Source organism: Prosopis cineraria, unplaced genomic scaffold (assembly GCF_029017545.1).
Source record: "Prosopis cineraria cultivar Desert tree isolate PC_DT_omini unplaced genomic scaffold, ASM2901754v1 PC9, whole genome shotgun sequence".
Taxonomy (NCBI): domain Eukaryota; kingdom Viridiplantae; phylum Streptophyta; class Magnoliopsida; order Fabales; family Fabaceae; genus Prosopis; species Prosopis cineraria.
The window spans coordinates 33,017,736-33,045,335 of NW_026555340.1; the positions used below are offsets into that span (position 1 = coordinate 33,017,736).

At 34.6% G+C, this 27,600-nt stretch overlaps 2 protein-coding genes across 5 annotated transcripts; one reads left to right on the forward strand and one right to left on the reverse strand.

Annotated features, from left to right (window-relative positions):
• Positions 1-34: 34 nt before the first annotated feature.
• Positions 35-18,985, forward strand: LOC129319197 (uncharacterized). 2 transcript variants are annotated; one of them, XM_054964191.1, is made up of 13 exons: positions 35-1,490; positions 1,591-2,320; positions 4,305-4,800; positions 6,722-6,873; positions 6,954-10,322; positions 10,415-10,627; positions 11,364-11,564; positions 11,696-11,899; positions 13,480-13,638; positions 16,134-16,478; positions 17,453-17,888; positions 18,339-18,435; positions 18,650-18,985. In XM_054964191.1, the coding sequence occupies exons 1-13, from the start codon at positions 385-387 to the stop codon at positions 18,855-18,857; spliced, it is 7,716 nt and encodes a 2,571-aa protein (XP_054820166.1). In that variant the 5' UTR covers positions 35-384; the 3' UTR covers positions 18,858-18,985. The 2 variants fall into 2 exon arrangements, with proteins under 2 accessions (XP_054820166.1, XP_054820165.1); XM_054964190.1 differs by having other exon boundaries at positions 36-1,490; positions 11,361-11,564.
• A 1,660-nt stretch (positions 18,986-20,645) lies between these two features.
• LOC129320012 (protein SMALL AUXIN UP-REGULATED RNA 10-like) lies at positions 20,646-26,787 on the reverse strand. Of its 3 annotated transcripts, none has more exons than XR_008595595.1 (4): positions 26,513-26,787; positions 25,139-25,600; positions 24,634-24,720; positions 20,646-20,789 (listed from the first exon to the last, which is right to left on the reverse strand). XR_008595595.1 is itself a non-coding variant. In XM_054965142.1 (4 exons), exons 3-4 carry the CDS (start codon positions 25,590-25,592, stop codon positions 24,692-24,694), a joined length of 483 nt encoding a protein of 160 aa, XP_054821117.1. In that variant the 5' UTR covers positions 25,593-25,600; positions 26,213-26,313; positions 26,513-26,787; the 3' UTR covers positions 24,389-24,691. The 3 variants fall into 3 exon arrangements, 2 of the variants coding, with proteins under 2 accessions (XP_054821117.1, XP_054821116.1); XM_054965142.1 differs by lacking the exon at positions 20,646-20,789 and adding an exon at positions 26,213-26,313 and having other exon boundaries at positions 24,389-24,720; XM_054965141.1 differs by lacking the exon at positions 20,646-20,789 and having other exon boundaries at positions 24,389-24,720; positions 26,513-26,786.
• Between the last annotated feature and the right edge of the window lie 813 nt (positions 26,788-27,600).

Genomic DNA, 27,600 nt, shown 5'->3' on the forward strand with positions numbered 1-27,600 from the left:
AAACCTGATTTTCTTCCTTCCCCCTAATGGCATATTGGCAATTAATTGTTGCGCTCCCTTGGAGCGGCGATGTCGTCCCTGGTTCTAAACTTCTAGCGGCACTGCTGGCCGCACTTGTGGCGTACGGGAATTCCCCTCAAGTTGTCTTCCTCCGTCACTCTGACTCTCGCTGAGATATCAGAGAGGTAGCGAACGCGATTGAAGTTTTGTGGCTTCATTCAAATTTGGAAACTTCTCTTCGACCGCCAAACACAAGCAAAACCCCCAACGGGTTTCACACTCTTTTTGCTCTCAAAGCTATCATATATTATTTGCACAAAACCTCTGTAAAACCCCTGTTCTGTTTTTGTTTCTTAGTGATTGACCCAAAAACCATTTACAGTCATGGATGAAGGGCAAGGGGTTCTGAACTTCTCGGCAAAAGTTTCACATGAAGCTAAACTCAAAGAACTGTTGCATAGACTCACTTCGGTTGAGATTAAATTGTGCTCGGATGCTACGAAGGAATTTGTCAAGGTATTAAAAGGTGATGATGGTGGGGAACTGCTTCGTCAGTATGTTCGGGCTTCTCCCAGGTGCTCTGAACTTTTGGATGCATTGAAGCTTAGGCAAGGGAAGGAGGGAATGTCATACATTTTTGAATTAATTGCTAATTTGTTGAGTCATCACGAGGGTAAATATAAATCAAATGATGCCGAGTTAGTTGCTATCAGTAGGGATCTTGATAAGTTTGCTCGATCACTTGTTACAGAAAATCTTGGTGATGTTTACAAGGAACTGAATAGTAAAGAAGCTAAGCGCCAAAAGGCTGCTCTCTTGCTGATGGCTTCAATTGTTCGCCGAGGGCCAAGTTTGGCTTCCGAGGTCTCGAAATGTTTTGATTTCAAACTTGCTGGGTTTACCAAGCTTGCAGAGCAAAAATGGAAAGAAAATGAGAAACTGATTAAGAATTCACTCAGGAAATCGTTTGTTGGATTTGCAATGTCGTTTTTAGAGGTTGGAAAGCCTGGATTGTTGAGGTGGGTTCTACAGCAAAAGGAAATGTATTCTGGGGTTCTTCGTGGGCTAGGAAATGATGATGATGAGACTGTCATTTATGTATTGTCGACATTACGGGATAGAGTTCTTGTTGAAGAGGCATTGGTATCACCAGCTCTTCGGAGTGTTCTATTTGGAAATGTGACATTGGAGCAATTGATTAACATTTGTGGAAGGGACGGTGGTGGACCCACTGCAGAGCTAGCATATAATCTTCTAGTTCTGGTTTGTACGGATCCATGTAATGGATTAATGCCTGACTTGACAAAGCGTCCAATTCCATTGAGGGGCAATACTAAGAGAATTATGGGGCTTATGAAAAAACTAAATGCTACTGAAATTCAATATCACAGAGATTTGCTGTTGGCCATTGTCAATAGCCAACCTTCTTTTGGTTTGTCTTATTTGGAAGAGTTTCCTTACAACCTTGAAGATTATATGTCACCTTCTTGGTCAGAATTTATTTATACGGATTTTTATTTATTTTATCTTCGTTAGATATATGTGTTTTCTCATTCATCTGTTTATATATTATGATAGACGTGTTTGCAGGTTTGCTGCAGTGTCTTTAGCTGCTAGCTTGGTTTCCTTGATTGTCAATGGCCCTTCTAGGGAATTCATCAATTCTCAATTAAATGATCTAAACATGTTTGGCAATATGGATGTGCAAAGGGTCATGAAATGCATGTTTCCTCGTCCATTCAGCCGGTCAATGATTAATAAGGGATTACTTCACACTGATTTTCTGGTGAAACATGGTACTCTAAGACTTCTTTTGGAGTTACTCAAGTTTTTGGACTCTCTAATTAGTGCATCGAACTGTAGGTCTTCTTCCACCAATCAATCAATGCAACCTATTATACCTTTCAAGCAAGAAATACAGAATGATGTTCAAGCATTGCTTCCTGATCCACAAGTTTTATTAAATTTACTTTCGTCTTTAGATAGGTGCTCCAAAACACACGACTCATGCTTGAAAAGAACTGGAAGCCATCTTAAACATCACAGCAGAAGGATCAAAAAGCTAAAAATGGACACTGCTGAGAGGGACATAGCTATAGTTGTGGGTGGGATAAGTTCTGTTTCTGATGTTCCTTTATCTGTCAATGGGGAAGGTGTCTCTGATGCACCAAGAGCTGATGTATTAGATGATGAAGAGGATCTTATCAGAATAGTGAGGAAAATCTGGGGCCTGGAAATGTGTTCCTTGATAATTACCACACCAAAGGAAGTGGCGAATTACTTGCACTCTAAACTGCTTGATGCTCTCAAATACTTTCACGTATGTATAGTTTTCTGGAAGTTTTTTTGGTTATACCTTGGCAGACTGAATATTGTCATGTATATCTTGTAAATATTATATAAGGAGAAACTTTAGGTACAAGTTTTAGGTTTTTAAATTACGTACAGTTTTTAGGTATTTGCTATTTTTCCTCTCAATACAAACATGATAAATAGATGCCTTTTACAGCTCAACATTATAAGATTTAATCTTTCTAAAAATGTTTCCTCCACAAGTCATGCTTATGAAGAATTTCCCCAAAAACACCGAAGAAACTTTGTAGAAGTTTGGTTCTTCGTCTAATGTAGCATAGGCGTTATGGATGATTGTTCTGATTGTTGAGGATTGTGGTTGGTGTCTTGAACATCAGATTGCTGGATCTTCCGTTGACAAAAAAGTTGCTATGCTAAATCACCTATTACTCAAAGATTTAAGTTGTTTATTTTGGATATTGCCTTATTTTCTGCAGTGGAGTTATTTCCATTTTTTTTTATAAACTTGCAATTAACATTTTCTGGCGAATATTGCTTTGTTCATCCACTTTTCCTTTTTTAGTCAGTTGTGTTGAATTAATAATTTCTTTTGTTTTGGCTTTAACATGAAAATCTGCTAAACTTAACTAGCATCTGCAGCTACTGGAATGTCAAATGTTATCATTGAACTTCTTATGTATTATTCCTCCCGTTAAAAAATGTAAGGTATTTTTAATTGACTCTCATCTTTCAATAAAGTAGTTATTTATTTTTAAATTAACCCTATCTTTCCATATTTATTCCTATTTAATAGGGTGTTTGACTCTAAAATAAATATAAAATGATTTATTCAATTGGGGCATTTTTGAAAAAAAAAAGTAATGATTTCACCTTGAAAGACTAAAAATGTTTTACATTTTTTAACATTCAATTCCTTAAAAAATATCTTACATTTTTTAACGGAGGGAGTAATTCTGAATAATAGATATTTGAATTTGAGTGATGGAGTTTACATTTGACTTAATTTTATGTTGTAAAAAAAATCATTCAATGGCATTTTGAAACTTTTTTATGTTATGTATTGTTTACCATGTTATGTAATTATTTTAAATAATCTCAATCTGTTTAAATCCTAATTAATTTTTAATTCTTTTCTTGTTTATAATAATTACATAGCGTACTATGCATATTAGTTTAATATACGTTCAATATTGCTTCCTGATCCCTAGTCAATAGAAGTGTGCTTCTAACACAGCGTCTGATTTCTTTCTATGTTGTAGTGCGGCCATTATCTTATGGAATAAGTTTTGTGGTATTGTTGGTCAGACTTGGGTGTGCCCTGCAAACTTCAAACATTTTCTTTTAATTAGCGTGGTTAGAACTGAATTCACGTGTCTTCAAGGGGATCTTAGTGCTTCTAGATTTTTCATGGGATAGGTCTTTTTTTGTGGTCTTCCAATGGTGCTGAAATTATTTTATTTTGGAGGCAGTGTCTTTGTTAGATATACATTTGGATTGGCCAGCCTCATTACACTTAATTTCTTGGTTTTAAGGAGGATGCTTTGCCCTTGGATGATGCATCCATACTTTCCTTTCTGATATTTTCATTTGTCAGCAGAAGGGGGAAAATGAAAAAAGAAAACACAAAGTTACCATTAAATGGCATCTTATGATTAACATAAATTTGCTGCTTAAAATTAGTAGTGTATTTGTACAAACTTGAATTTTTTTTTTTATTTGAGCCTAAGGGTGTCAACTAAGTAATCATGCTTTTAGAGTTCAGTCTAGCCCACAACTTTAGGTTGACAGTCTCATTCTAGAAATGGGCCCCTTATCTTTTGATGGAATGGTGGGTCACAATCTTCTTGTGTCATCTGATTAGAAAATAAAGTATGCTGGAACGCTTGGTTTTCTTGAATATCAAATTTATTGGAATAAATTTTTCTGAATTATTGGGTTAATGTGCATATGATGATGAAATTATCTCATAATTTTTCATTTGCCTCATGCAGCGCATTGTGCCTCATGCATTGGGTGGATCATTTGAATTTTTTATTGGTCTTCTCAGCAACCCATTGGAGTTGCCAGTTGATCTACAGGTCTCACTATTGTCTTTGCTCATGGAATATATTGAATGGCATCCAAATAATGAAATTCCCTTGAGAACTCCACCGATTCTGTACAAACACCTACAGTCTTTCATCAAACTGTTGATATTTTCAACAGTTAACAGTGTTAGGCATCAGGCTTATAGATTGGCAAAGGCAGCTATTTTCAGTACTGGTGCTTTTGACAGGAACCTTCATGAGATTGAAGCATGGCTTTTGTTTTTACCAGGTCATCAAAGAAATAAATCCTCTGCCAATAGCTTGGAGGTGGAAGCGTTACATAGTTTGTGTTCGATTGTCATTTCATTCTTGTGTGATGCTGTTTCTACGGTTGGGAATAATTTAGTCAAATATTGGGATCTCCTTAAGAGTTATGTTCACAGTTTGGAAGGCGTTGGAGGTAATTAGTTCTGTAAATTCACTGTATTCACCTTGTTTACGGGTAATTCTGTCATATGATTTTCCTTTTCCTTGCTGTCTCTCAGCATCTGGGTGTTAATTATTGATTATGGATGTGGCATGATAAATTTCAAATGATCAGTCCGTTTGAAGAACCCTTTTGCTTTAGTCTGTGGTAAATATTTTGTAAAAGCTTATCATGGTATTTAGTAGTGATACTTTATGTTCTCTCTAAATTCATTATTTTTGCCTTGTCCACACGTCACTTCTTTCCTTAATTCCAAAAAAAAAGTTGCTCTTTCATTGAACCGGAAATGTAGTCTAGGAAAAATTAATCATTTGATCTTTGTAAATTTTACTCAATTGTAACTCAACCCTTCAATTTTAACTTGTTGTAACTCAGTCTTTAAAGTTTTGATTTGGTTGTCGCTCAATTCCTAAACTTTGACTTGGTTCAATTCAGTCTCTCTATTTTTAACCATTTAAGATATTAGTCTCTATATTTTAGAAAATAAAATTATAAAGATTAAATCTGTATAATATTTGTCAATTAGTAATTTAAAATTAGTCTTTAAATGTCAACATAATTTTAATTTTCAGAATTTTATTTTCAATATGTAAGGACCAATATTTTAAATGGTTAAAACTATAAGGATTAAGTTGCAGCGAATCAAAATTCAATGATTGAGTTACAATTGAATCAAAACTTTAAGTATTAAGCTACAATGAGTCACAGTTTAGGGACTGAGTGACAACTGAATCAAAGTTACAAAGATGAAATGATTAATTTTCCCATTATTCCAATTTTTTACATATTTATATTACTTTAACATTTACACATTATTTAGTTTTAATTTTTTTATAACACTGTGATATTATATTGGGTTAAAGGTCATTTTTGTTTTTGAATTGCACACGAAAGGTTACAAATATCCCTAAACTTAACATGGGTCAATTCTACCCTTCAACTTTAAAGATTTCCTTTGCTATCACTTGGACGTTAAATACACTTCACGTCCATAAGTCATCAGTGAGTCCTATTATTTTTTTAATATTTTTTATCAGGTTAAGGGTCATTTTTTCCCTTCAACTCAAATATTTTATAATAAAACATGTTAAAAATATATAATGTGGGGCCCATTAATGGTGAGGAAATGGTAAAGTGATGTTATTTTTTATATCTTGAATATCAACTAATGGAATATTGTATTCAATGTCCTTATTTTTATTAAAATAATATGCTATATTTGGTGTTCATTATTATATAACCAGTGCATTTATTTTATTATTGGTTATGAGTAATGACTGATTTTATTATCCACTTTAATTAATACTGCCTCCGTTTTTACCGAATCTCACCCCCAATAAAGTAGTTACTTGTCTTTAAACTAACCTTATCTTTTTATATTTACCTCTATTTACTAGGGTGTTTCACCATAAAAAAATATAAAGTGATTTATTTAATGAGGATACTTTTGAAAAAAAGTAATGATTACACCTTAAAAGGTTAAAAATGCCTTACATTTTTTGATATCCAACTCCTTAAAAAATGTCTTATATTTTTAAATGGAGGGAGTATATTTTAATTTTGTGGTTTATATGGACAAGAGCACGCAACCTTCACATGATTAAAATCTCCTTTCTCATAGAACTTAGGTAAGTGTGGTTAAAAATGAAATCATTAAAGATTAAGGCATATTATGAGAAAGGATAATTGAAGGTATTAATTTTGGACTTGTTTACATGTGCTTTTGTGCAAATAAATTTTGCATTTATGAATAAAGGTTGGATCAAGTTATTTCCAGAAATCAAATGTTTTTCTCTTGACATAAAGGTACTAGTTTGGATAAATTTTGGTGCAACATTGTTGGATAGGACACATTTTAACTCTTTGTGTTCTGATCTAGTTGTTTATATTGCAGACCTATCTCTTGATTTCAGCCCTCTTATAACATGTGTTATGGAGAAATGTCTGAGATTGATCCACTCTAAATCTGGAACCTACTCGTTGCCTGAAAAATCAATGGTGTTATTATACATGTGCAACACAGTGAAGTTTCTCCTGCAGACACAGGCATGTGACTAACTGGTGATTATTGTTTAGTTCTGTTTGCTGTTTGTGCAATTATAATGTTTGAATTGCTTTTATGATAGGTTGATGCAGAATTGCTTTCTGCTTTACTTAATAAACAATTGACTGAGAGACTTGGTGGCTTTGATGAAAATGAGGAATTCTTGTGTGAGTGGAATTCACTGAAGAATTTTTGGCTCTTTGTGCGGAGCATATCACAGCAACATGGTGGTTGTCATTTTTGTAATGACAGATCTATCCGTTCAAATAGTTCCTTTACAAGTACACTTGGTGAAATAGAAAGATTTTTAAGTAATGGATGTTTTGATGAAACGCCAGGAATAGCTATAGCTTTTATATCCTCTATTTTATGTGTAGAAGTTGATGAGGTATTGATGAATATGCCAAAGCTTGTGATTATTTCTCACAATCTGCAAGGAATCCCTTTATCAATCTTATCTTCAGTGTTTTTCCTGGATCACAGTGCTCTTTTCCGTGCTTTTGAGTTATGGCCTCAAATGTTCTGTGCTGGCCTGGACATGGCTGTTTCAGATCTTAGTGGCAGTGGTAATAACACTGCTGCTGCTGGGATAAATTGTAACCAACTTTTTGATACAACTGAAGTTGATGCTGCAGCATTTAGCCTCTTCCTGAAACAGGCGCCTTTCCATCTGTTATTTCCTGCAACGATGTGTATGAAAGGCCCTTGCTCATCAGAGCTTTCTAAGATGCAAGAACTACTGTTTGACAAATTATCAGAGTGCACTAGCCATTGCTCTCTCCTCAATCTGCGTCTAATTCTCCATTGGACTCATCAAATTCAGTCATATCATAACTTGAACCCATCAGTTGAAATAGAACAACTTTCCCATATATGTCTTGTCCTTGTAAGGAAGTTATTAGCAAAGCTATTGGTTTCAGAATGTAGTTCTGACTGTGCTAAAAGTTCTGGCTCTTGTCCATTAACTCATAAGATGCATGAAGTGGCTAAAGTCATTTTTACTCATCCTTCTGTTTTGATGTCATTGTCCTTTCCTTTGGGAAATGTTCAGAACTTTGCAAGCAACATTGAGAACAGCTTTGATGGGCTAAATGTATTATTCGGAGAGGAAGTTTACAATTGTTGTAGTCCAATTATAAATATATTGACAATTACTTTAGACTATGTGTGGTCCATCTCCAGTACACACATTAGTGCATCAGAAGCCAGGGATGTTACTTATAAAGAACTTGTTAGGTTGTTCAAGGCACTACAACATAGACTGTTTCTGGAAGTCAAAGACAGATTTGATCAGTCTGTTTGTATGAAAAATCTAACACCTCTCCTCCAAACAGTTTATCCTTTACATGCATTAGTTCAGTTTTTATCCCCTTTTCTGCTCCTTGAATTGGTAGATTGGATGTTTAGTAGAGTTGAGTTAGATGACTGGATGGCTAAGAATACTGCTTTATCTGTTGGATGTTCCTTGGCTGCTGGTGCTTTCAGTGCTTTGTCCTATTATCTCCGGCAGCAAATTAGAGATATGCTACCGTATGATTTATTTTGGGAGATTTGTGAAAAGGGTAGCAAGGCTCATATATTTGAGAAGATCTACAGTAAAGTAGTTGACTTCGCCATAAGCTCTGAGATAGATTGTGCAGATAAATGCTTGCTGGAAGCTGTCAGTGCTTTGTATGGCCAGAAACACATTCAACAACAAAATTTTCATCCTCTGTTATTGGCTATGTGTAGGATCATAATGATTACTCCAGTGGAAATAATTTCTTGCTGCATTTACAAGACAAATATAAAGAAAGCAAAATTCTTATTTATTCTCACTGAAATGAGCTCTCTGCATTCATCAATCTTTGGGCAATTATTTATGAATCTACTGAGCAGAATTTTAGATCATGATAGTGGTCTAACAGGAAGATCCTTTGACCTTGCACTTTCAGAAGATCACTTTTTGCTGCTTCTGCCAGCCTGTTTGTCATACTTGAATTCAATTTCTCTGAGACTTGGGGAGCAGAATCGCAAAGAGTTTAAACATGTACCTTACTTTTATTCAAGAATTCTTTTGAAAGGTTTCAGTCAGTGGAAGAACTTTGTGTCTAAAGACATATTTGAGGAAGATTATGGAGAATTCTTTCCATTATCTCTCAATCAACTTCTTTGTCTTGTTGATGGTAGTCTTCTTGGAAAATCTCTTCAGATATTGCGGCATCACTTTGCTCTTAATGGGCATTCAATGACACTGAAGAAGCGATTGAAGCTATTTAAGCAAATTTTCCCGAATTCTGCTTCACATGATGAGCTTCTGGACTGTAATTGTCAAGTAATTGATTGTTATTCGCTGCACTGGTCTTTAAATGTCATTAATCGAATTGTTGCAAAGATATCACTTTGTAAAATATTATTATTTCATGAGGAAGTAAATGGGGATCTTAAAGTTGTTTCTTCAGCGATGGGAAGAAAAATAGGAACATCCCGGATCCGATTCATCAATATTTTAGTGGATATTTGGCACTTTATTGTTATGAAATTTTCCTTAGCTTCTGATCAATCTGTAACAAGAAAGAGCAGAAACATATCATCACTATATAATCGCTTGGAAGTCTTTGTGTTAAGAAATATTCTTGGATTGACTGTGGAGATTCTTGATGATCTTATCCAAATGGAATCTATTCCCTTCCTTGAGCAATTATTCAGATCTGCACTTCTGTACAGGTTTCATGATCCAGTGACAGTGAAAATCCTCCGAGTCCTGTTAACACAGCTTTACGGAGGGAAGCTATCATATGATTCATATCTTCAATTATTACTTGCTCACTCGCAGTTTGCCTCAACCATCCATTCAGCGTGCAAGTTGACTCATTCTTTTCCATCAGATTACTATTTGAAACCTGTACCTAGCATTCTGAAGTGTCTAGTCTTCCCTTCTCTTGACCACTATGAATCTGACAGACCATGTGATGAGAAAAAAGCTGAGCTCTCTAGTGGACGATTAGAAATTATCAAGTTACTTCGGACACTTCTGTTGAAGAATGCTCATCAATCTGGTTCAGGTTCTGGATGTGATAGCGACATAAACTATAAAGAATTACATTCACTGCTATGTGATTCCTATGGTGCAACGCTTTCCCAGATTGACTTGGATATATGGAAGCTGATTCAGGAAATTGAGTGTATCAGTAAATCAGTGTCGGAGAGTATTCTTAATGCAGTGTGTCTATGGGGAACTACAGCATTGAAAGTTAAAATAGATCATCCATCGGAGCAATACTCATCAAATATCAAGGTTGATTCACAAGAAACCAGAGAATGGTCGACAAGCCAACTTAGAGAAGATAGTCCAATTGACCCGGACACATGCATATCAACCGTTCTCTTCTTTCCCTATGACAGAAGCACCAGTGATGAGCTACTGTTTGTAACGAAGATTCAACCAGATAATGTTGGGGAAAGGGTTGAGGTATGTGTTCAAGTTATCTTTATCAATGTTCTATTAGTATGTTTTCTTGTGTTGTTACCTCTACTTAACAAACTCCTTCAAATCCTATGCAGATATATTCTTCAAATGTGCAAGTTAGAAAACAATATGATCCTGCTTTCATATTGCGTTTCTCAATTCATATATTGTCAAAAGGTTTTGTTGAGCCAGTGGATTTTGCTAAGTTAAGGTTGCTTGCAATTGCATTTGTTAGCATGTCTTCACCTGACCTTGGGATAAGAAAATCGGCTTATGAGACTCTGGGTATATTCAAGAATGCTTTGGAGGTTGGTAACAGGCTCGTATTTTTGTTTCATCATCATCATATTATGGGTCTGTTTGCTTTATTTATTCTCTTAATTGCTGTTGATATATGTAGAACTCAGAAATTCTGTATTCATCTACTGAAGGGGCAGTGGTTACAATATAAAGAAGAGGGTAGCGATAAATCAGCCACACCAAATCCTGAAATATCTAGGAAATAGAAAAAATAAAACCGATTTATTGAGATCCCAAAACATTAGGGATATAATGTATAAATAAATAAGAGTAATGTTGAAAGAAACCTAATGGGCTTAGCTAGGGCCCAAGTCGTTCTCCAACAATATATACTTACAAGCTAACTTATGTTATGCACAGTAAGCTCAAAAAAGAAGAAAAATACAACTTAGTAATTCCGCACTAGTCTATTGTGGATATAATGAGACCAGAAGTCTGTGAAGGAATATTATATTAATATTAGATAAAAAAAATTTTGGGATTACTGTTAAGATTTAGAAAGTAATGTATCTTGAAAAACTTTAGATGGAGAAGTCTCTTACTAGAAATTTGTCTTTTATCAGTTTACATGAAAATTGCAACCTGAATAGAGAGTATACTGCCAATGGATCCTAGAATCCTTTGTTAAAATTCGGATATTACATATTATTTTGTTAATTGAGCATGTTCATAGCTTTTAAATTTTCTGCAATTTTTATTTTTATGAGTTAGTTTTTGATCATTAACAAAAATGCTGTACAGAAGTGCCAAAAGAGGAAGGATGTAGTAGGACTTCGCCTTCTATTAACTACTGTGCAAAACAGTATAGAAGAACCATGGCAACGAATCCCTTCAGTTATTGCTCTTTTTGTTGCTGAGGCATCTTGTATTTTGTTAAATTCTTCACATGATCATTTTGCTGCTATAAGTAAATTGTTGACACACTCTTCTAAGTTGAATTTACGGGTATGTATTCCATGGTCTCCCGATTTTCATAATCTTTCTTAGGTTTCTTGTTTTAACTGGCTGGTCGTAAATTGTCTTATTTATATAGAAGAATAATTCTGTTTCCTGTTTCATGTGCTTTTAATTTCTAGGTTATACCTCTGTTTGATGACTTTTTGTGGAGTACTTCTGTTAATTTCAAAGCAGAAAGGTTATGGATGCTTCGGCTAGTATATGCAGGGCTAAATTCTGATGATGACGCCTTGCTGTACATCAGGAACTCTATCCTTGAGAGCCTATTGAGCTTTTATATGTCTCCTCTTTCTGATTTTGAATCAAAGGAGCTGGTTATGGAGGTGAATGATTTACCTAGTTGATAAAAACTTTCTTTGTACTTCGTAAAATGTTACTTTCACTTGTGGAAGCGAAGCAACTTTCTTCTTTTTAGAAAGTATATTGCTCTTTACAGTTGAAGCTTTGGTTTTTATAGGTAGCTTAGGTGATGAGCATTTCTTCATCTTTTGTTTGTATACGTGTTGTTATTTTTTGTTGCTTGCCTCTGTGCGCTATTCATATTATATCAAGGTTTTTAAAACTAAAATCATCATTAAACTAGACAAGGCAATGGTTTAAGGACCAATGGTCAGACTATGTTTGACTTGTCATCAGACCAATCATGGTTAATTTAATATATTTCTATGTTAAATATAACATTAGAGGCAATGTTTTATAAAATTTTATTTTACAAAATTAAATTTATAGGATGAGTTTAAATAATTCTTTTTCTTTTTTATTATTACATATCATTTTTTTTAGTATATAAAAATTGAAAGTCAAGGAGGTGAGAAGTTGCTTTCTCTTCAATTTTGCAAAAGTATTATTATTGATCTTCAAAAATATTTTAAGAAAATTAATAAATGATTTATAACTTAAAAAATAAAAAGAAAATTAATCTCAGCTCACCAGTTTTACCAGTTCCCGGTTTTATCCCCTATACTAGACTGGACACTAGGCTGGTTCGTGGTCTGATCTGATTTTTTAAACATTGATTCATGTTGTTTATTCAGGTTAGCATGAATCAATCAAACCTGGCCCCCCTAAAAAAAAAAAGAAAAGAAAACACAAAAACAAAAGGGATGCAGATTGCCTCTATTCACTGCATTTTCTTCACATTTAGGCTCTGTTTGGTTCAAGGGGAGGGGAAGGGAGGTGAGGGGAGGGGAGGGGGAGAGGAGGGGGAGGGAAGGGGAGGGGGGAGGTTTTGGGGAAGAGGGGAGGGGAAATTTTAAAGCATAGGGTTAGTGTTAATTTCATTGCCTAGGTTTTATCATTGTGTTTGGTTGGTTGCTCCATTTTTTCCATTAAGGCAATGTGTATTTTCCCTTACAGAAAACATCCTTCTGGCAGCTTGTACAATTGTAGTTAAAGAGAACTCTAGAGCTCATTCATGTTGAAAATGATTGGATACGAAGACTTTACCCATCTTGATATCACTATTGTAGGAAAGTTTGATAATCTGTGAATTAATCCCAAACTTTCAACGCTACTCCTCAAGCTAGAGAGTGTAGATATTTTCCATCCCTAGCTTGGCTTACAATCCTCTCAACTTGCCACTCCTTTAGTGTGGATGTCTGATGTTTGTTTCTCTTGCATATTTATCTACTTTCAAGCGTTTCCTTGATGAAACATTTGTCAGCTTCTTTGCATTTTATTCTGTCATGTTTAATTGGATTGTGAGCTGTGTTGATTGCAAACTTATTCTGAAAATAAAGGTTCACTGATTCTCCCAATTCATCTTCAAGTCTTCTAGGATAAGCTTCAGCCAAAAAAAACTAGAAGAAATTTTTTCAAGTCTCTCTGCATATTCAGAGATAATTGTTTCCATATCCCGGTATGTTATACTTATAGGTTGATGTAATCTTATTTTCCACTGCAGGTTATACAAAAGTCTGTCAAATTGCATAAGATTGCTTGCCATCTAGTGAAACATTGTTCTCTTTTTTCATGGTTCTCATCTCTCATCTCGGTAATTGGAGAGAGGTTTAATGGTGGCGAAGAAAGATTTTTCTTGAAGCAAGCATTGGCAATATTGAAGGTAAGTAACTGAACTCTCTTTCATTGCACAATTTATTTTTCGTGTCTCTGATTTAGTATTTTCTTTCGTTTCCCGTTTTATATCTTTGGGGAATTGCTAAATCTGTCATTTGACCTGTAAATGTTATTTGTTTCTTGGTTCCTGGGCAAAATAGTGGTGAGCAATAGATGGACACCCATTAGAATCGAATCTTCTTTGGAAATCCTTATTTTTCAGCTTTCCTGCAATGGAAGTAGTTTAGCATACGGTTGAGTCTTTCAACAAGAACTTTTTGCAGTATTATTAACACGAGATTACATTTAATCTTTTATTTGATTTTGGTAATTTCTCTGAGACATAATTTGCTGCTTTTCCAGGGAAGCTCCATTTCTTTGCTTTTCTCCCACATCAGAAAAATGGATTTGGTTTCATTTATAAGTGGGTTTTTGTTTCTGTTGGCCAAAGACTTACAAAATGTAAAAATGATAACCTTATTTTTTTTTTCCAAAGAAAAAAGACAGCCCAAAAAAAGCCTTAAACGAAGCAGTTTTCCCCTCTACTTCAGCTTTATGAAACAAGCACTTACCCTAGAAATGGTGACCTCAGAGTCAGAAGAAAGAGTTTAGGGTTCCTTTATTTCTAGGAAAGAATGATAATGGAATGGTCGGGAGTGAAATAGAATGGAATGTTGATAACATAAATCTGTTTGGTATGATATTAATAAGATTGGAAACATTTTTTTTATATTTAATTAAATAAAAATAAAAGTGAAATGACTTATTGCCCTCGATGAATTTTTCTTTTCCCTTTCCTTTCCTCTCAGTCAGTAAAACCATGCAAGAAACTGAGCTTCTTACCTACTACCACTGCTGGCACCGTAGGTTCCAATTTTCCTGCCTCCTCCTTTGACCTTAACTTTCCCTCTCTCAACAAAAAACATAGATCTAGATCCAACGAAAAACAAAAATGAATCCAAGCTCATAACATGGTCTTGACATCATTGAAATTGGGATTCAAGTCAAACAGGGATTTATAAATCCTTCTTTTCTCCATTAACCTGACTATAATGTGCAACTTCTTCAGAGCAAGACCACTGATGCAATATCATACAGATCCAATTGTTGCCAGTAGTGAGCTAGGGAATTATACTATTGAGTCACAGTTAGAGAGCCTTGTATAAATTCATGTAGGACATTCAATTTCCAGAATATCAACTTTATTCTTCAAGGAGGAATAAACTCTTTTGCCGCACTCCAAATTTCTGTGGCTGTTGCATCGAGCATAAAATTCTTCCCAACTCGCTAAATCTGGGATCTTCAGGATGTGGCTGACGAGCTTGCAACTGAAAAATCCCTTTGATTCTGCCTATGATATAACTACATGACTACTGAATATTCTCTGACAGAAATAACAAAATTGAAAATCTCACATGATGGGGATGGCCATAATTTTCTCTATATAAGTTAAAAAGGAGAGGAATGCTTAACACTCAAATGTTGCGGGTCTTTAGCTCCATACTGCCTCTAAACCTTTGGAAAAGTATAGGAAAGTTCAGAGACAAGTTTTTCTCTGTTTCAGCATTTTATTCACAGTGTAAGAGAGCTATCATACATAAAACATGTTGACAACACTGGTCAAAATAAGGGATGTTGGCCACAACCTTTAGACAATTTAATCCCATAAAATCTGGATAAGAAAATTAAATATAAACTAATTCTTATATCTGAAGCTATATCAGTAGAAATAAAGCTGAACAAATAAATAAGAGCACGAGTTGCAAGAAGTACGGAATATCATATGGTGGTTGCATGATAAGCTTATCATCAACTTATAAAAATACCTGAGAGGACTGATTGAGTCAAATCAGTGAGGTTTTATTTTTTAACAGAAAAATAAGACCCTTCTAGGTTTTGAAGGTGGCATAGAAAAGGGTCTCCTGCTTTTGTGTTGTAATGAAATGATGCTTTTGGGTTTTTTGTGCCCAAATGATGTTTTCTCATTTAAGAAGGAAAATAAGAGATTTTATTTGTAAATTGTAATGGATATTTTATTCATACTAACAGTTTATTTTAACATTTATTTATGCTATTTTTTAAGAATATTTGGTCCTCATTTATTTATTTATTTTTGATAAGTTGATTGGCGATTATGCATATTGTCATATAATATATATGTATATAATTCTACTCTTGTATCGTAAAACTTCAAAAATTGTATCTTCCACTTGTTGTGCAATACCCATTTTGGTGCTACATAATATCTAGTACTAAGCTTGGTTTAACTTTTATAACTCATAAAGGTCTTAGATGAAGCTTTCCTTAGATTTTACTTCTTTAACCTATGATTTATCTGAAATGTAGAATTTAATAGTATAATATGATTAGCTCATGAAGCATCCTATGCTTATTAAAGTTTGTGGCACAATCTGTACGAAAAACATTAGGTGTTAATTTTTGTTTACTTATATTTTTAACATTTTTCTTATTGTTCTCTGTCCCTCAATTTTAATGATTTAGGCTGTCAATGATGTCATTTCATGGGGAAGCATCTCAAAATGGCTGCAAAATTTTGCTCTTGAGCAGCTGGCAGAACTTTCTTCTAATCTATTTAATTACATACTCCATGATGCAACATTGATGGTTGAAGCTGTGGCATTACTTAATCCCTTGCTGCAAATGATAGTGTCGCTGTTGAAAATATCCCAAAAAAGGAAAACATGTCAGCCACATTTTACCCTATCAATGGAGGGCTTATTTAAGATATACCAAGTTGTTGGTCAGTTTAATCTTGCACATATTAATCCAGAGTTGGCGCTTGAAGCTATACTTATGAATGGGCCTCCTGTCTCCATTTTCCTGATGGTATTTTCACTTGCTCGCTCTCTGTCTGCATGCCCTCTTCTATCTTATCATTTTGAGGCATCTGTTTCTGTTTCTTTTTAAAATTGTCTGATCACGGAGCTTATATTGTTTAATTTTTTAAATGTTAATCATGGTTTAACTGAGCAGAAGATATAAGCAATTTTAAGCTAAAATATCTTTGATTTATTGATACTATAATAACTGAGGAAGAAAGCATACATAATTTTCCTATTCATGCTTTTAATAAATAAATATGGTTAGTTTTAATGGTCTTCCTTTTCTTTATTTATTAATTATTTTCTTTGAGAATGGGTTTTTTAACATATTATAAGAATTTTGACTTTGATTTATTTTCCAGTGAAGAGAGTAGAATGGATAACTTTGAATCCTGTTAAGAGAGATAAAGGAAAGCCAAAGAGAATACTTTTGAAAATTGTTGACCAACACCTTTTAGTTAACATTTCTAAAAGTTTGATAAATGATAGAGCATAATAGCATTGTACAATTCATGTAACTGACCCCATCCAGTGGGATAATACTTATTATTGTTGTTGATGCTGTTAATCCATTTTAGTTTGGCTTGCCATCCATTTCTCTCTTTAGGCGGTGAATTTTTAGTGAGAAATGCATTTATCATACTGTAGACCATTGCCATGATTGAAGAATATATAGATCTTATGCTAATCAAGCCAAAACTTGATATATACCCTTAATCATTAACCTTAGGTTATTACTTCTGGTGACAATGAGAGGATCCTAATGAGCCATGACCATATTTGATTGATCTGGCTTCTACTTGGGCTTATATAGCCAATATTTTTACCTTTTTTATTAATGTATTAGCTACTTGAGGGCATTCTGATGCATATCGATGTGTTGCTTGATTAGTATTCTTTCTCATTGAATTTGTGTTGACTGAAGTGATATTTGTTTGTTCTCTTCTTTGGATGGGTGTTTGCCTTGTGTCTGTGCAGCATGAAGAAAGGCTTGAAAGCTTTCTTAAGTGGGCAATTTCAACTGCTTTACAATCAGAGTCTTCTCGAAAGTTAATGTCTAATGAGTCTCAAGTATATTCAATGAAGGAGTCTGGTGATGTGCAGCGTAAAAATTCTTTGCTGTCAAAATTTCTCCGCTGGTTAACAGCATCAGTGATTATTGGGAAACTCTATCAGAAATATGATTATATGGATGCCAAGTTTTTCGAACCACAAAACTTTAACTCCCTCTACTCTCTACTGCTCCACATTGAAAACGTTTATGGACGAAGAGATGAAATAAGAATTGCTGGTGAGGAGTTACTGGCTTCTACAATTTTCTCTCTCCAACTGCTTCTTGGTGTCAATTGTGAAGTGCTACCCTCAGTTGTATCTGCTCTGTGTCTCCTACTTTTTAATGCTTCTGATTCTGCAGGTATTCTATTTTATATATTGTAATGGTTTGTTGAGTGATTCTGCTGGACCCCCCGTGATTTTGGGAACAATCTTATGGGATACATGCTTTTAATGGCTGAAGTCAAATTCCTTTGTTTCCTTATTTGATTGCTGTTTTGAGGCTTAATTTTTCTTTCACGTGGCATGTTATTTATTTTATGGTAGAGGAGCCATTATTTCCTTTTTAGGTTGATTGACTGAAAATTCTGTGGCCATTGTGTTTTTCTTCCTGGAAAGCTTGAGAGTGAATTTTGTGGCATAAATTAGTAGAGCCTTGAGGGCTTTATATTATTCTGTTGATGCTATTACTTGCATCTTCTGATGCAAACGACTGGGATTTTGATGGTGTTCAAGATTATTGTAGTTTCATGTTTGCTTTGGCATTTGTTCATTTGGACACATATACTTAATTTCTACTTTGTTTCTATAGTGGGGAAAACTGACTTATTGCAAGACAACGATTCTCTGATATCATCGCTCTGTTCAAGGATACAGTGTCCTCCAGAAGCTAATCCTGCTTGGAGATGGTAATTTTTCTTGTTTATTTCATTTTATTGCTTTACCTTTTTCGTTCGTTATGATTGAATAATAGTAGGCTGCTGTATAATCAGTAAAACGGTCATATTCTTTGTACACCTGATGTCAAACGAGCTTCTTGAATGCCCGTAATATACAATTTAGATACGTTTTACTGACAGAAACACCTAACGTCCAGGCATGTTTGGCTTATTGATGATACAGGTCATTTTACCAGCCGTGGAAGGATCTTTCACTGGAACCAACTGATGTACAGATGATGGAGCAGTATCATGCTTGCCAAATCTTGTTATTAATCATCTCAAATGTGCTTGGTGGAAGGAAGTTAGAATCCGCTAATCTATCACACATAGATATTGAGACATCTGATGTATTTAAATGGGAAAGAAGTTTGCTTGAAAATGATTCTTGATACGAAGTTAGCATTGTAGATATTTTTGTTGTACTTTGATTTTGTATTTATTAGGGTATTACATTCTTGTTCTATGTAAACTCATATTTGATTGAATAGATATAGATATAAGACAATTTGATCTCGTTTCTTGCTTTCCACTTTCTCTTTTGTGCTTTTTGTTGGCTTTTTTTTTTTTTATTTCCATTCTAAATCAACTCGAACAATATAAATTTAAAGAAGAAAATTGATGAGAGTTTTAAATGATTTCATACGGATTCCAAAGATGCTGTATCAGTATCCAAAGAATTTTGTTCATGAGAAATGCGGAACAGCAGAAGTGCAAGTAGGCCTTTATTTCCCTGGGTAAAATTGGCTGTATAGATTGTATGTTGTGATTGTACTTCATCAATAGTCAAATTTCTAAAAATATTGTTAATCGAAAGATCTTTTTTAATAATTGCATTTAATATTCTCTTTGGTTTCTTTATATGTTAAAGAAAACATTTAACAACCACTTTTACTGACGTTATACTTGATTAAACTTTAAAAAAACACTTTTTTCTTATCAACTTATAAGAAAAGATTGCATAAAATTGTATTTATTATTCTAGAAATGGATAAATAACTTTTAACTTTGGTTCATAACTTCATATTTTGTATGTTTTCATGTGATTGAAATATGGAATTTAAAATCATAATAATACGCAGTTCAAAATTGTATTGTTGATAAAGTATTAATATATTTTCTTGAAAATGAATTGTTTTAAGCCTCTAGAATAATAAGTTTCAAAAACCATCGCGCAAGTTGAATTATACAAAGACAGATATTTGATACATTAGATTATAATTTATGAAAGAACTAGCCTCGAGCTCGTGTGACTTGGTGACACCGTGCTCACTTGTTTTTTTAAAAAAAAAATTACTCTTAACATGGTTCTTTTTTATAGAAAAGAAGATACACACCCATGGACACACATAAACATGTCAATGCTGGATTTGAATCCAAAATCTCTCTCTAAAAAAGGAAGTGACACTATTACTAAGACAACAAACCATTGACAACTAATATATATTTTTAAATGGGCAGGATTATCAATTTATTGTAATAAAAACTCAATTTTTATAGTAAAAGTAGATTGATGAACTTGAAAACACTACCGACGGGGTGGAGGGGCTTGATACTTATAATGGAAGGTTATCGGCTGAAACTTGTGATTACAGAAATTTTAAAAGAGTACTTATTTAATTTTTTTAATTATACATATTCAACTACTTTATATACACTAAAAGAATAGTTGATATTTAAAAAAGTATTTCATCTTTTTTTAAAAAAAAAACAGGACTCTTGATAAAATATTCTCTCTGAATTTTTCTCTTTTTAGTTACGTGCAAGGCATTGTTTACGTGTGCGACAGTTCTTTTAGTATATGTAATCACCTTCAATTATATTTGCAATTTTCTTTCACTTCGGCCTAGTAGTGGAACGTGCATCTCAGTGCGTGTAATGGGCTAATGGGTCTTCAATCACATGCAGAACTCTTCAGCCATGTACCAATGTCTTCAATGGAAACCTTCAAAAAGCATGTGCAAGCTGTTGTCGATGTGTGCAATGGTTCTCCTGGTATATGCAACTTTCTTCAAAAATCATCAAGTGTTTGACACACTATTGAGCATTGAGTTGGCCAAAAAAAAAAAACTATTGATGTGGCTTCTTGAAATCCAGGTATGAATGAAATTAAACTTGGCCATGAAGTATGGTGATAGGGGTTGACGCGTTCAAGTGGCTGATTTCCTACGGTGTCATTTGATTTGGAACCTTGGATCGCTGCTTTTCTATCGGCCGCACGACAAAAATCTGCACAAAACTTTTTGGGCTTCACTGAAGGTTGGGAGCATGCGTGTGAATACCAATCAAGTCTGCAATATGATTTCTTCTTGTTGAGATGGCTCCTGCAAAATGAAAAAAGTCCTTCACTAGCTGCTACAAATGGATATACGAAGTCTACTCTATCAAAGGGCATTTCACCCCTTTACGGGTACTTTTTTTTTTTTTTTGCCAAACTTATTGATTGTCAACTTCCTAAAATTTTAAAACATCAATTCAATTTCTGTGAGTTCGACGTGAGTTAAATTAAAATTAAATTTTTAAGAGAAATGATACAAATAACGCCAATTTCTTATGCCAATTATTTATTTTTCATACTATACTCTTTTATTTTCCCTACGTAAGTTGTTTATGCTTTTAATTTTACTTATTTATATTCATAATGATATCATAATGTTGGTGAGAGTTACAAATTTTTCATATATTAGTTGTTTATTTTTCATATATCGATTTTTCATGTTTCCTACATGAGTTATTCATACATTCAGTCTCACTTGTTTATATTCATTGTGGTATTATACTGTTAATAAGAGTTGTAAATTTATATATGTTAGTTTTTTATTTTATATACATCAGTTATTTATTTTTTCTGTATAAATCGTTCATGCGCCTAACTTTATTTATTTATATTTTTAATTGTATTATGCTATTAATGAAAGTTCAAATTTTTCTTATGTCATTTGTTCATTTTTCCCATGTCAGGTATTTTTATTTGAGGAGGTTGGGGTTATTTGTGATGTTTCACAATTTTAGAAGGCTTGACTGTGAATAAGCTTAGTCCGGGGGCTTATAGCAAAATTTCTATAAAACTATAAAAAGTTAGTACAATATACTACCACCAACAATCATGCCCTAGACTCAAACCACGCACGCATAAAGCAATTTCAATATAAATTATTTGAAATTTAAACATAACTCTTCTCTTAATTAATAATTAAATTCCTGTTTGTCATTGCAATTTCTGAGTCGTGTGGGAAATTGATATGGGAGTTTTACTGAGAGAAACTTGGCCTTTTTCTGAGAGAAACTTCGTGCCACGATTTTTTCCCTTTCTACTTCACAAGGCCCCCCTCCTACTATTCACTCACCACTATCAAAAACGGCACTTGAACAACAAATCTAATATCATTTGTTAACGCTCATGGCCCATAGAATCTCTCATTTATTATAAATACTCATTTTCCATAAAGAAATCTTAACTTTGGGTTACAAGAACAATTCGAAGGGAAAAAATGGCACTGAATTGTAAGTTCATAGCAGAAAGAGAAGATAAAAATATAGTAAGTATTTTAGACTTATTTTGTTAGAAACAAATGGTAGAAGAAGTTGGAATATACTATGTAGCTAGATGAATATTGTTGTAGTTTGGATGGACAGTGAAACAGAAGCATAAATGAACAAGAATATTTGGTTTAGAGAGGAGATTACTGAAGGAGGAATCCAGTGTGAATCCAATAGGTAGTTACAGTAAGCGTTTGGCGATGCGGTTAGACACGCGAAGGGGAAAAGATAAGATAATTCAACATACAAATTAAGTAAAAGAAAACATGTGATTTATACTTTTTAATTTGCACGGGTAAAAAATAACAAATTAGTCAAATAACTTCTAGCACACGTGATGTATGGAGATGATAAATTTTGAAATGAACTGCACTGTTTAACTTTTTGACATAAGCTGGATAACAAAATATGATATATTTTTGCTGAAAAGGAGTATCATGAAATTAGAGTTGAAAGTGGGAGGATTGGAGAGGCCAGGTGTTGGTGATGATTACCCATTTGCTTTCCATCATCAAATTGCAAGTAACGGACGTCTCTAAATTAAACCTCACCACTTTCTTTCATGTTTGCAAACTCCTCATGTTCAGGGTTTTACTTTTACATATAATCCAGAGCCGAGGGCTCCGCTCATACTATTTCCGTTGTACTCATCTGATGAAAAGCACTCCTCAAGACTCTCGATAAATAAACGTGTTTTATTTTGTACACCAACCATAATTGACCCTGATATCCAAGTATAATGTCTCCAGCCTTGAATCTTTACTAGGCATTCTTATATCATCAACAGATTCAAGGTAACCAACACGAATAGCCTTTTTCCTCTCAAAAGTTTACAGGACCGGAGAATGATTTGATGCCAGTTGCCTCGGTCAGCATAGTCATTAGAGATCCAAAGTAACCGCATGTGTAGCCAAAACTATTCTACGCTAAGCGCCCCTGCACTAGTGTATTTTTGTACTCAGACTTGAAACCAAAGGGCGCTTACCCTTTTTGCTTCTCGCCGCCCCATGAACCGTGACAGATTCTGGTGCCAACAATCAACACCTCACATTTTTCTGACTCCACATCATCTCTCTCTAGCCTTGCAATTAAGGCTTATCCATTTAAGTATATTTTTATAAACACTCGAGCTTGAAAAAATTTAAAATATATGACATTATAATTAAAATTTTAATTGTTAACAAGATAAAAATGAGCTTTTACATTCAACCCTGAACTTTTCAAATACGTGTTAAACTTTAAAAAATAATTAAATTTAAGATAATTAAGTTTACGGGTTCAACCTGCTCATTTTCTAGTTTTATCTTTAAATTATTTCATAAATTTAATGCGTGATTCTTGCAGGCTGGACAAATTGTGAGAAACACTAACAAAAATATTAAATTCCTAATTTTTCATTTAGGGATTATTTCTCGTGGGATCAAAAAATTCTAAACCACCCCCCTCCCCAAAAAAAAAAAACCAAAAAGAAGCCCACATTTTCTCAAGTGAGGATCATATCTTGTGGCTTAAAAAAATCCGTGAGAAATTTTTAGGCACTTTTCACATTGAAGCATTAATGTGCACTAAAGTGAGAGGCTCGCATTAGTGTGCGCTCAGATGAGTACATAAACAAGAAAAAGAGCCAAGAAGAGGAACGAACTCATGCCCAGCATCAGGCCAAGACAGAGAAGATGCTTCTATTGCCCCGAGGTGTGAGATCACATGTAATGGATGTTCTGGGTGTTTAGAAAATGCAAAAAAAATTAATGAATGGTGACAATGAAAGAAACTGTGAGAAGTGTGTGGACTCTAATCATGGAGGCTGGGGCTCTGCTTGCTGGTATAAACCATGCCAGCTGGGCCTGGGGGAGAGGGACAGTGTTGGTAAGGTCGTTGGTGGAGCCTTTCCCCAACATGTACATAGTCACAGGTGATTTCATGATCACGAATAAAGGGAGAGGAAATCGACGAGTGATATTGCATATAAACAACTCCTCCAGCGTCAGGGGTGCCGGAAATCTGACGCATTGTTGGCCTACAGAGCCTTGTCGCAAGCCCTGGGTTTAAAAGCCAGCTAATTTTTTAAAAAAGATCCACTGCCTTCAATTTTATTCACATTACAGAGGCCCAGGGGACAGATGCATGAGAATAAAATCCCTGGAGATCTTGATATATAACCTCTCTATCATGTGCCCAGTTGAGATAAAGAGAAAATGAGAAATGGAAGCGTGATTTTAAAAGATATCGTACCAGTTATGTTTATTATATAATGACTATCGCACATGGTCTGAATGGAACGGAGACAGCTCACAGAGTATATGCCTAATTATCATCTTAGCCCCTCTTAACAGCATCATCCGGAAGGAACATTGGAGGGTGGTTTCCACCAAAAAAATAAAAAAAAAAACACAAAAAATCAAGGATATGCCATTTAAATAAGCTAACAGATTTTACTTAGAAAAACGCGTGAATTTTGAGAACTTCATACGCAGGTCATATGCCATACGAGAGAATCCAAATAAGTTTTCAAGATTCTACCATCAAATTGTTCCCAGCAGGTTTGAAAATTTGCTAACTAAAACGTTGCGTAATTGTTCCCATAAGAAATTCAAAAAAAAAAAACGAAGCAAGGAGAGTTTCTTACACCTGAAACCAATCTCATGATCTGGTCGTCTGATCCCCTAACAGAGATTAGAGTAATCGCTTACTCTTCAATAGTTCCTGCGTTTCCAGCTGCAATTTACCAGTAAGTACAAAGTTTACTGAAATAGGAAACTATCAGCCATAGATCGCAATTTAATTAGTTATATCCCCCCTCCTCCCACAAATCTAAATATAAATTACAAAGACAAGGACTCAATAATCAGAGTAATATGAAAAAAACCCAGAAAAGCAGATGTTTGGCCCATTCAGACGCTAAATTTTTTTGCTCACAATGCAGATGCTAAAATTTAGATGTACGCGGAATGTAATAAATATCTAGCACGATAAGCCTTTTATTTGAGGGAGGAAATGCTAGTCAAAATTTAACAAACCTATAAATTAAGCTTTGCTCGCGGGTACACTCCAGGGAATGTCAAATGGCATTGATATTGTAAATACTTTTTGTTGGAGATAAACTGAACTTATCGCAAATAATTGAACAACTTACAGGAGCTTTCATCATGTTGATCTTTCTGGTTGTTCTCCATGCAGTTTAGGAGGAATTTAAAAGTCTCAATCTCACATGGGATAGTGAGCCCGCCACTTTGCTCAAACCCGAATTCGTCGGCAGCCTTTTCCAGCAACACTTTGAATAGAGAGTGACTAAGATAGCTGGTGGGAATGATGAACCTCCGAAGCTCTGGCCCGACATAGACTGCCAAATACCCTTTGGGAACATCAGGTGGCGGCTCAGGGCTCTGGCAGCTTTCTTCATCCGAGTCACAGTACATGACGCTCCTCAGCCTTCTGTTAATCATTGGTGCTATGCCCCCGTGATTCAAGTCAGCAGGTTGACAGTTCACTTTTGAACTCAGGGTGACAGATTGCCACTTCTGAATCATCTCCTTTAGTCGCACAATCTGCCCAATTCTGCTCAATTTAGAGCCTCCGCTGTCGTCCATTGCTAAGCCTTCATCACAAAGTTAACAGGTTTTACAGGATCAGGTTCGGCGCTTATAGAATCTAGAGCAAAAAGTCTCGTCAGTTCAGATCCCACACAACATGGAAAGATACATCGAAATCATCTTACCGTTTTTTAAGTATATATTTTCAAAAACAAGATGGAAGAAAATTTCAGGTCATGATTACTTTCTTTGCATGGCTGCATAGAGGTATTTCAAATGTCAAAACAACAATATCCATAGCTAAAATGGCACTGAGCTTCTAAAACCAATTACTAAGGGGCTACAGCCAAAAGAAAACTATCCATTGATCATCTTCACCCGAAAAGAGAGGGTGAGCAAAATGCCATTATAGAAAAGGAGGTCATGAACGGCTCCTTCTATCCGGGAAAATATATTTCATTTTGCTGGATATTATTGTTCTCATTAGCCTGAAATACTCGTTACAATTGTTGAACAGGTCATGTAAGAATCACTCAACAACGACCTTCAAATTTATTACTGACATTACAGTTTAGTCATCACAATCTACAGCCTCGTTTGATAATCAATCATTGCCATCTGCTTGAAAATATTCTAGCCATATATTCCAACTCTTATTATGGGCCTCAAAATCATACCCGATCGTCATTCATACGCAAGGCATGGAATTGCATCTACGGGCATGGAGTTGGCAAATTGTAAGCTATGGTCCCCGTAGATCCAAAAACAGGGGAAGAATCTAGAGCACAAAGAATAAATTTAATCTACCAACAAATAGCGGGTACATTAAGTAAATGGCCGAAAAATATGAGCAGTAATAAAGATTAAACGTGGTAATGGAAGCTAATAAATTCGGCCTTCTAATAGCGACAGGCTAGGAAGCAGAAAGGTAAGCATCAAAGGAGAGACAATTTCAAAATGCTGATAGATATAGACACCTGAAACAGAATACGGTATATGGCCTCAGGTTTGAGCAGGAGGAAGAACCGCCATGTAGTGCCGGCAATGGAAGCACAGGTAGCGAACTCTCCGAGGAGAGAAAACTATGGGGGGAAAATGTTCTCCTGGATTATTTTTTATCTGCAAGGAATCACCAAAAGACAAATTTAGAATCCGAGCTGTAGTTTCATATATATATGCGACGATGAATTATGGGAGCCCCAACACCCTAAACCGGCGCCTCCGGAGACTCTGTTTTTCTGGTATGCTCCAACAAAACATCGATCTGTTGGGAACGGAATCCTACAGTTATTTTTCTTTAAAAAAAATAATAAAAATTGCTCCGGAACATGGCCCAGCCTATGGGTTTTTTTTTTTTTTTTCTAAATAATTGAGTTTGAGGTTTTGACCAGTTCTGTAGAAGGAACTTAAACGACTCTATAAATCCTGTAATTTTATTATTAATTTTTTTTTAAATTTTGTAAAACACTATATTTGAAAAAGGGACCTGCTGAACCCTAAGCTCTTTAAATTTTTAAATATTGAAGGATTTAAATTAAACAATTACCTCTTGCTTTTTCTTACTCATCTCTCCCTTACGCTCTTAGCTAGTCAATCACTCAATCTCACACCTCTCGTCCTTGTCTCTGCCTCACGGCCGCACCCTACATATAAGAGATCTAATACATATATTTGGTTAATATTTATTGTAAGTGATAAAAAAAATTACAAAAGTAATTGACATTCAACAAATGGACTTACATTTGAAGGATATAATATTCTATTTTTAAATGATGAAGAGAAGAATTTAGATTTACATTAATGAAGATTTTAATCTTCATTTGAAATTTAAACTTTTAAATCTTTGTTGAATTTTATATGAAATTTTAATTTATTTTATGTTAACTTCTAGAATATTATGTTTAAATTAAAACATTGAATTTTTTTCAAAAAGAAGACTTATGGGCCTAACTCTAAGCCCTTTAAATAAGATTCAAACCTCAAAATTATGTCAAATTTTAGATAACTAAGCATAAGGGTCAAGCCGCCCATATTCCCATCTCTAAACTCACACTGAAATATTAAA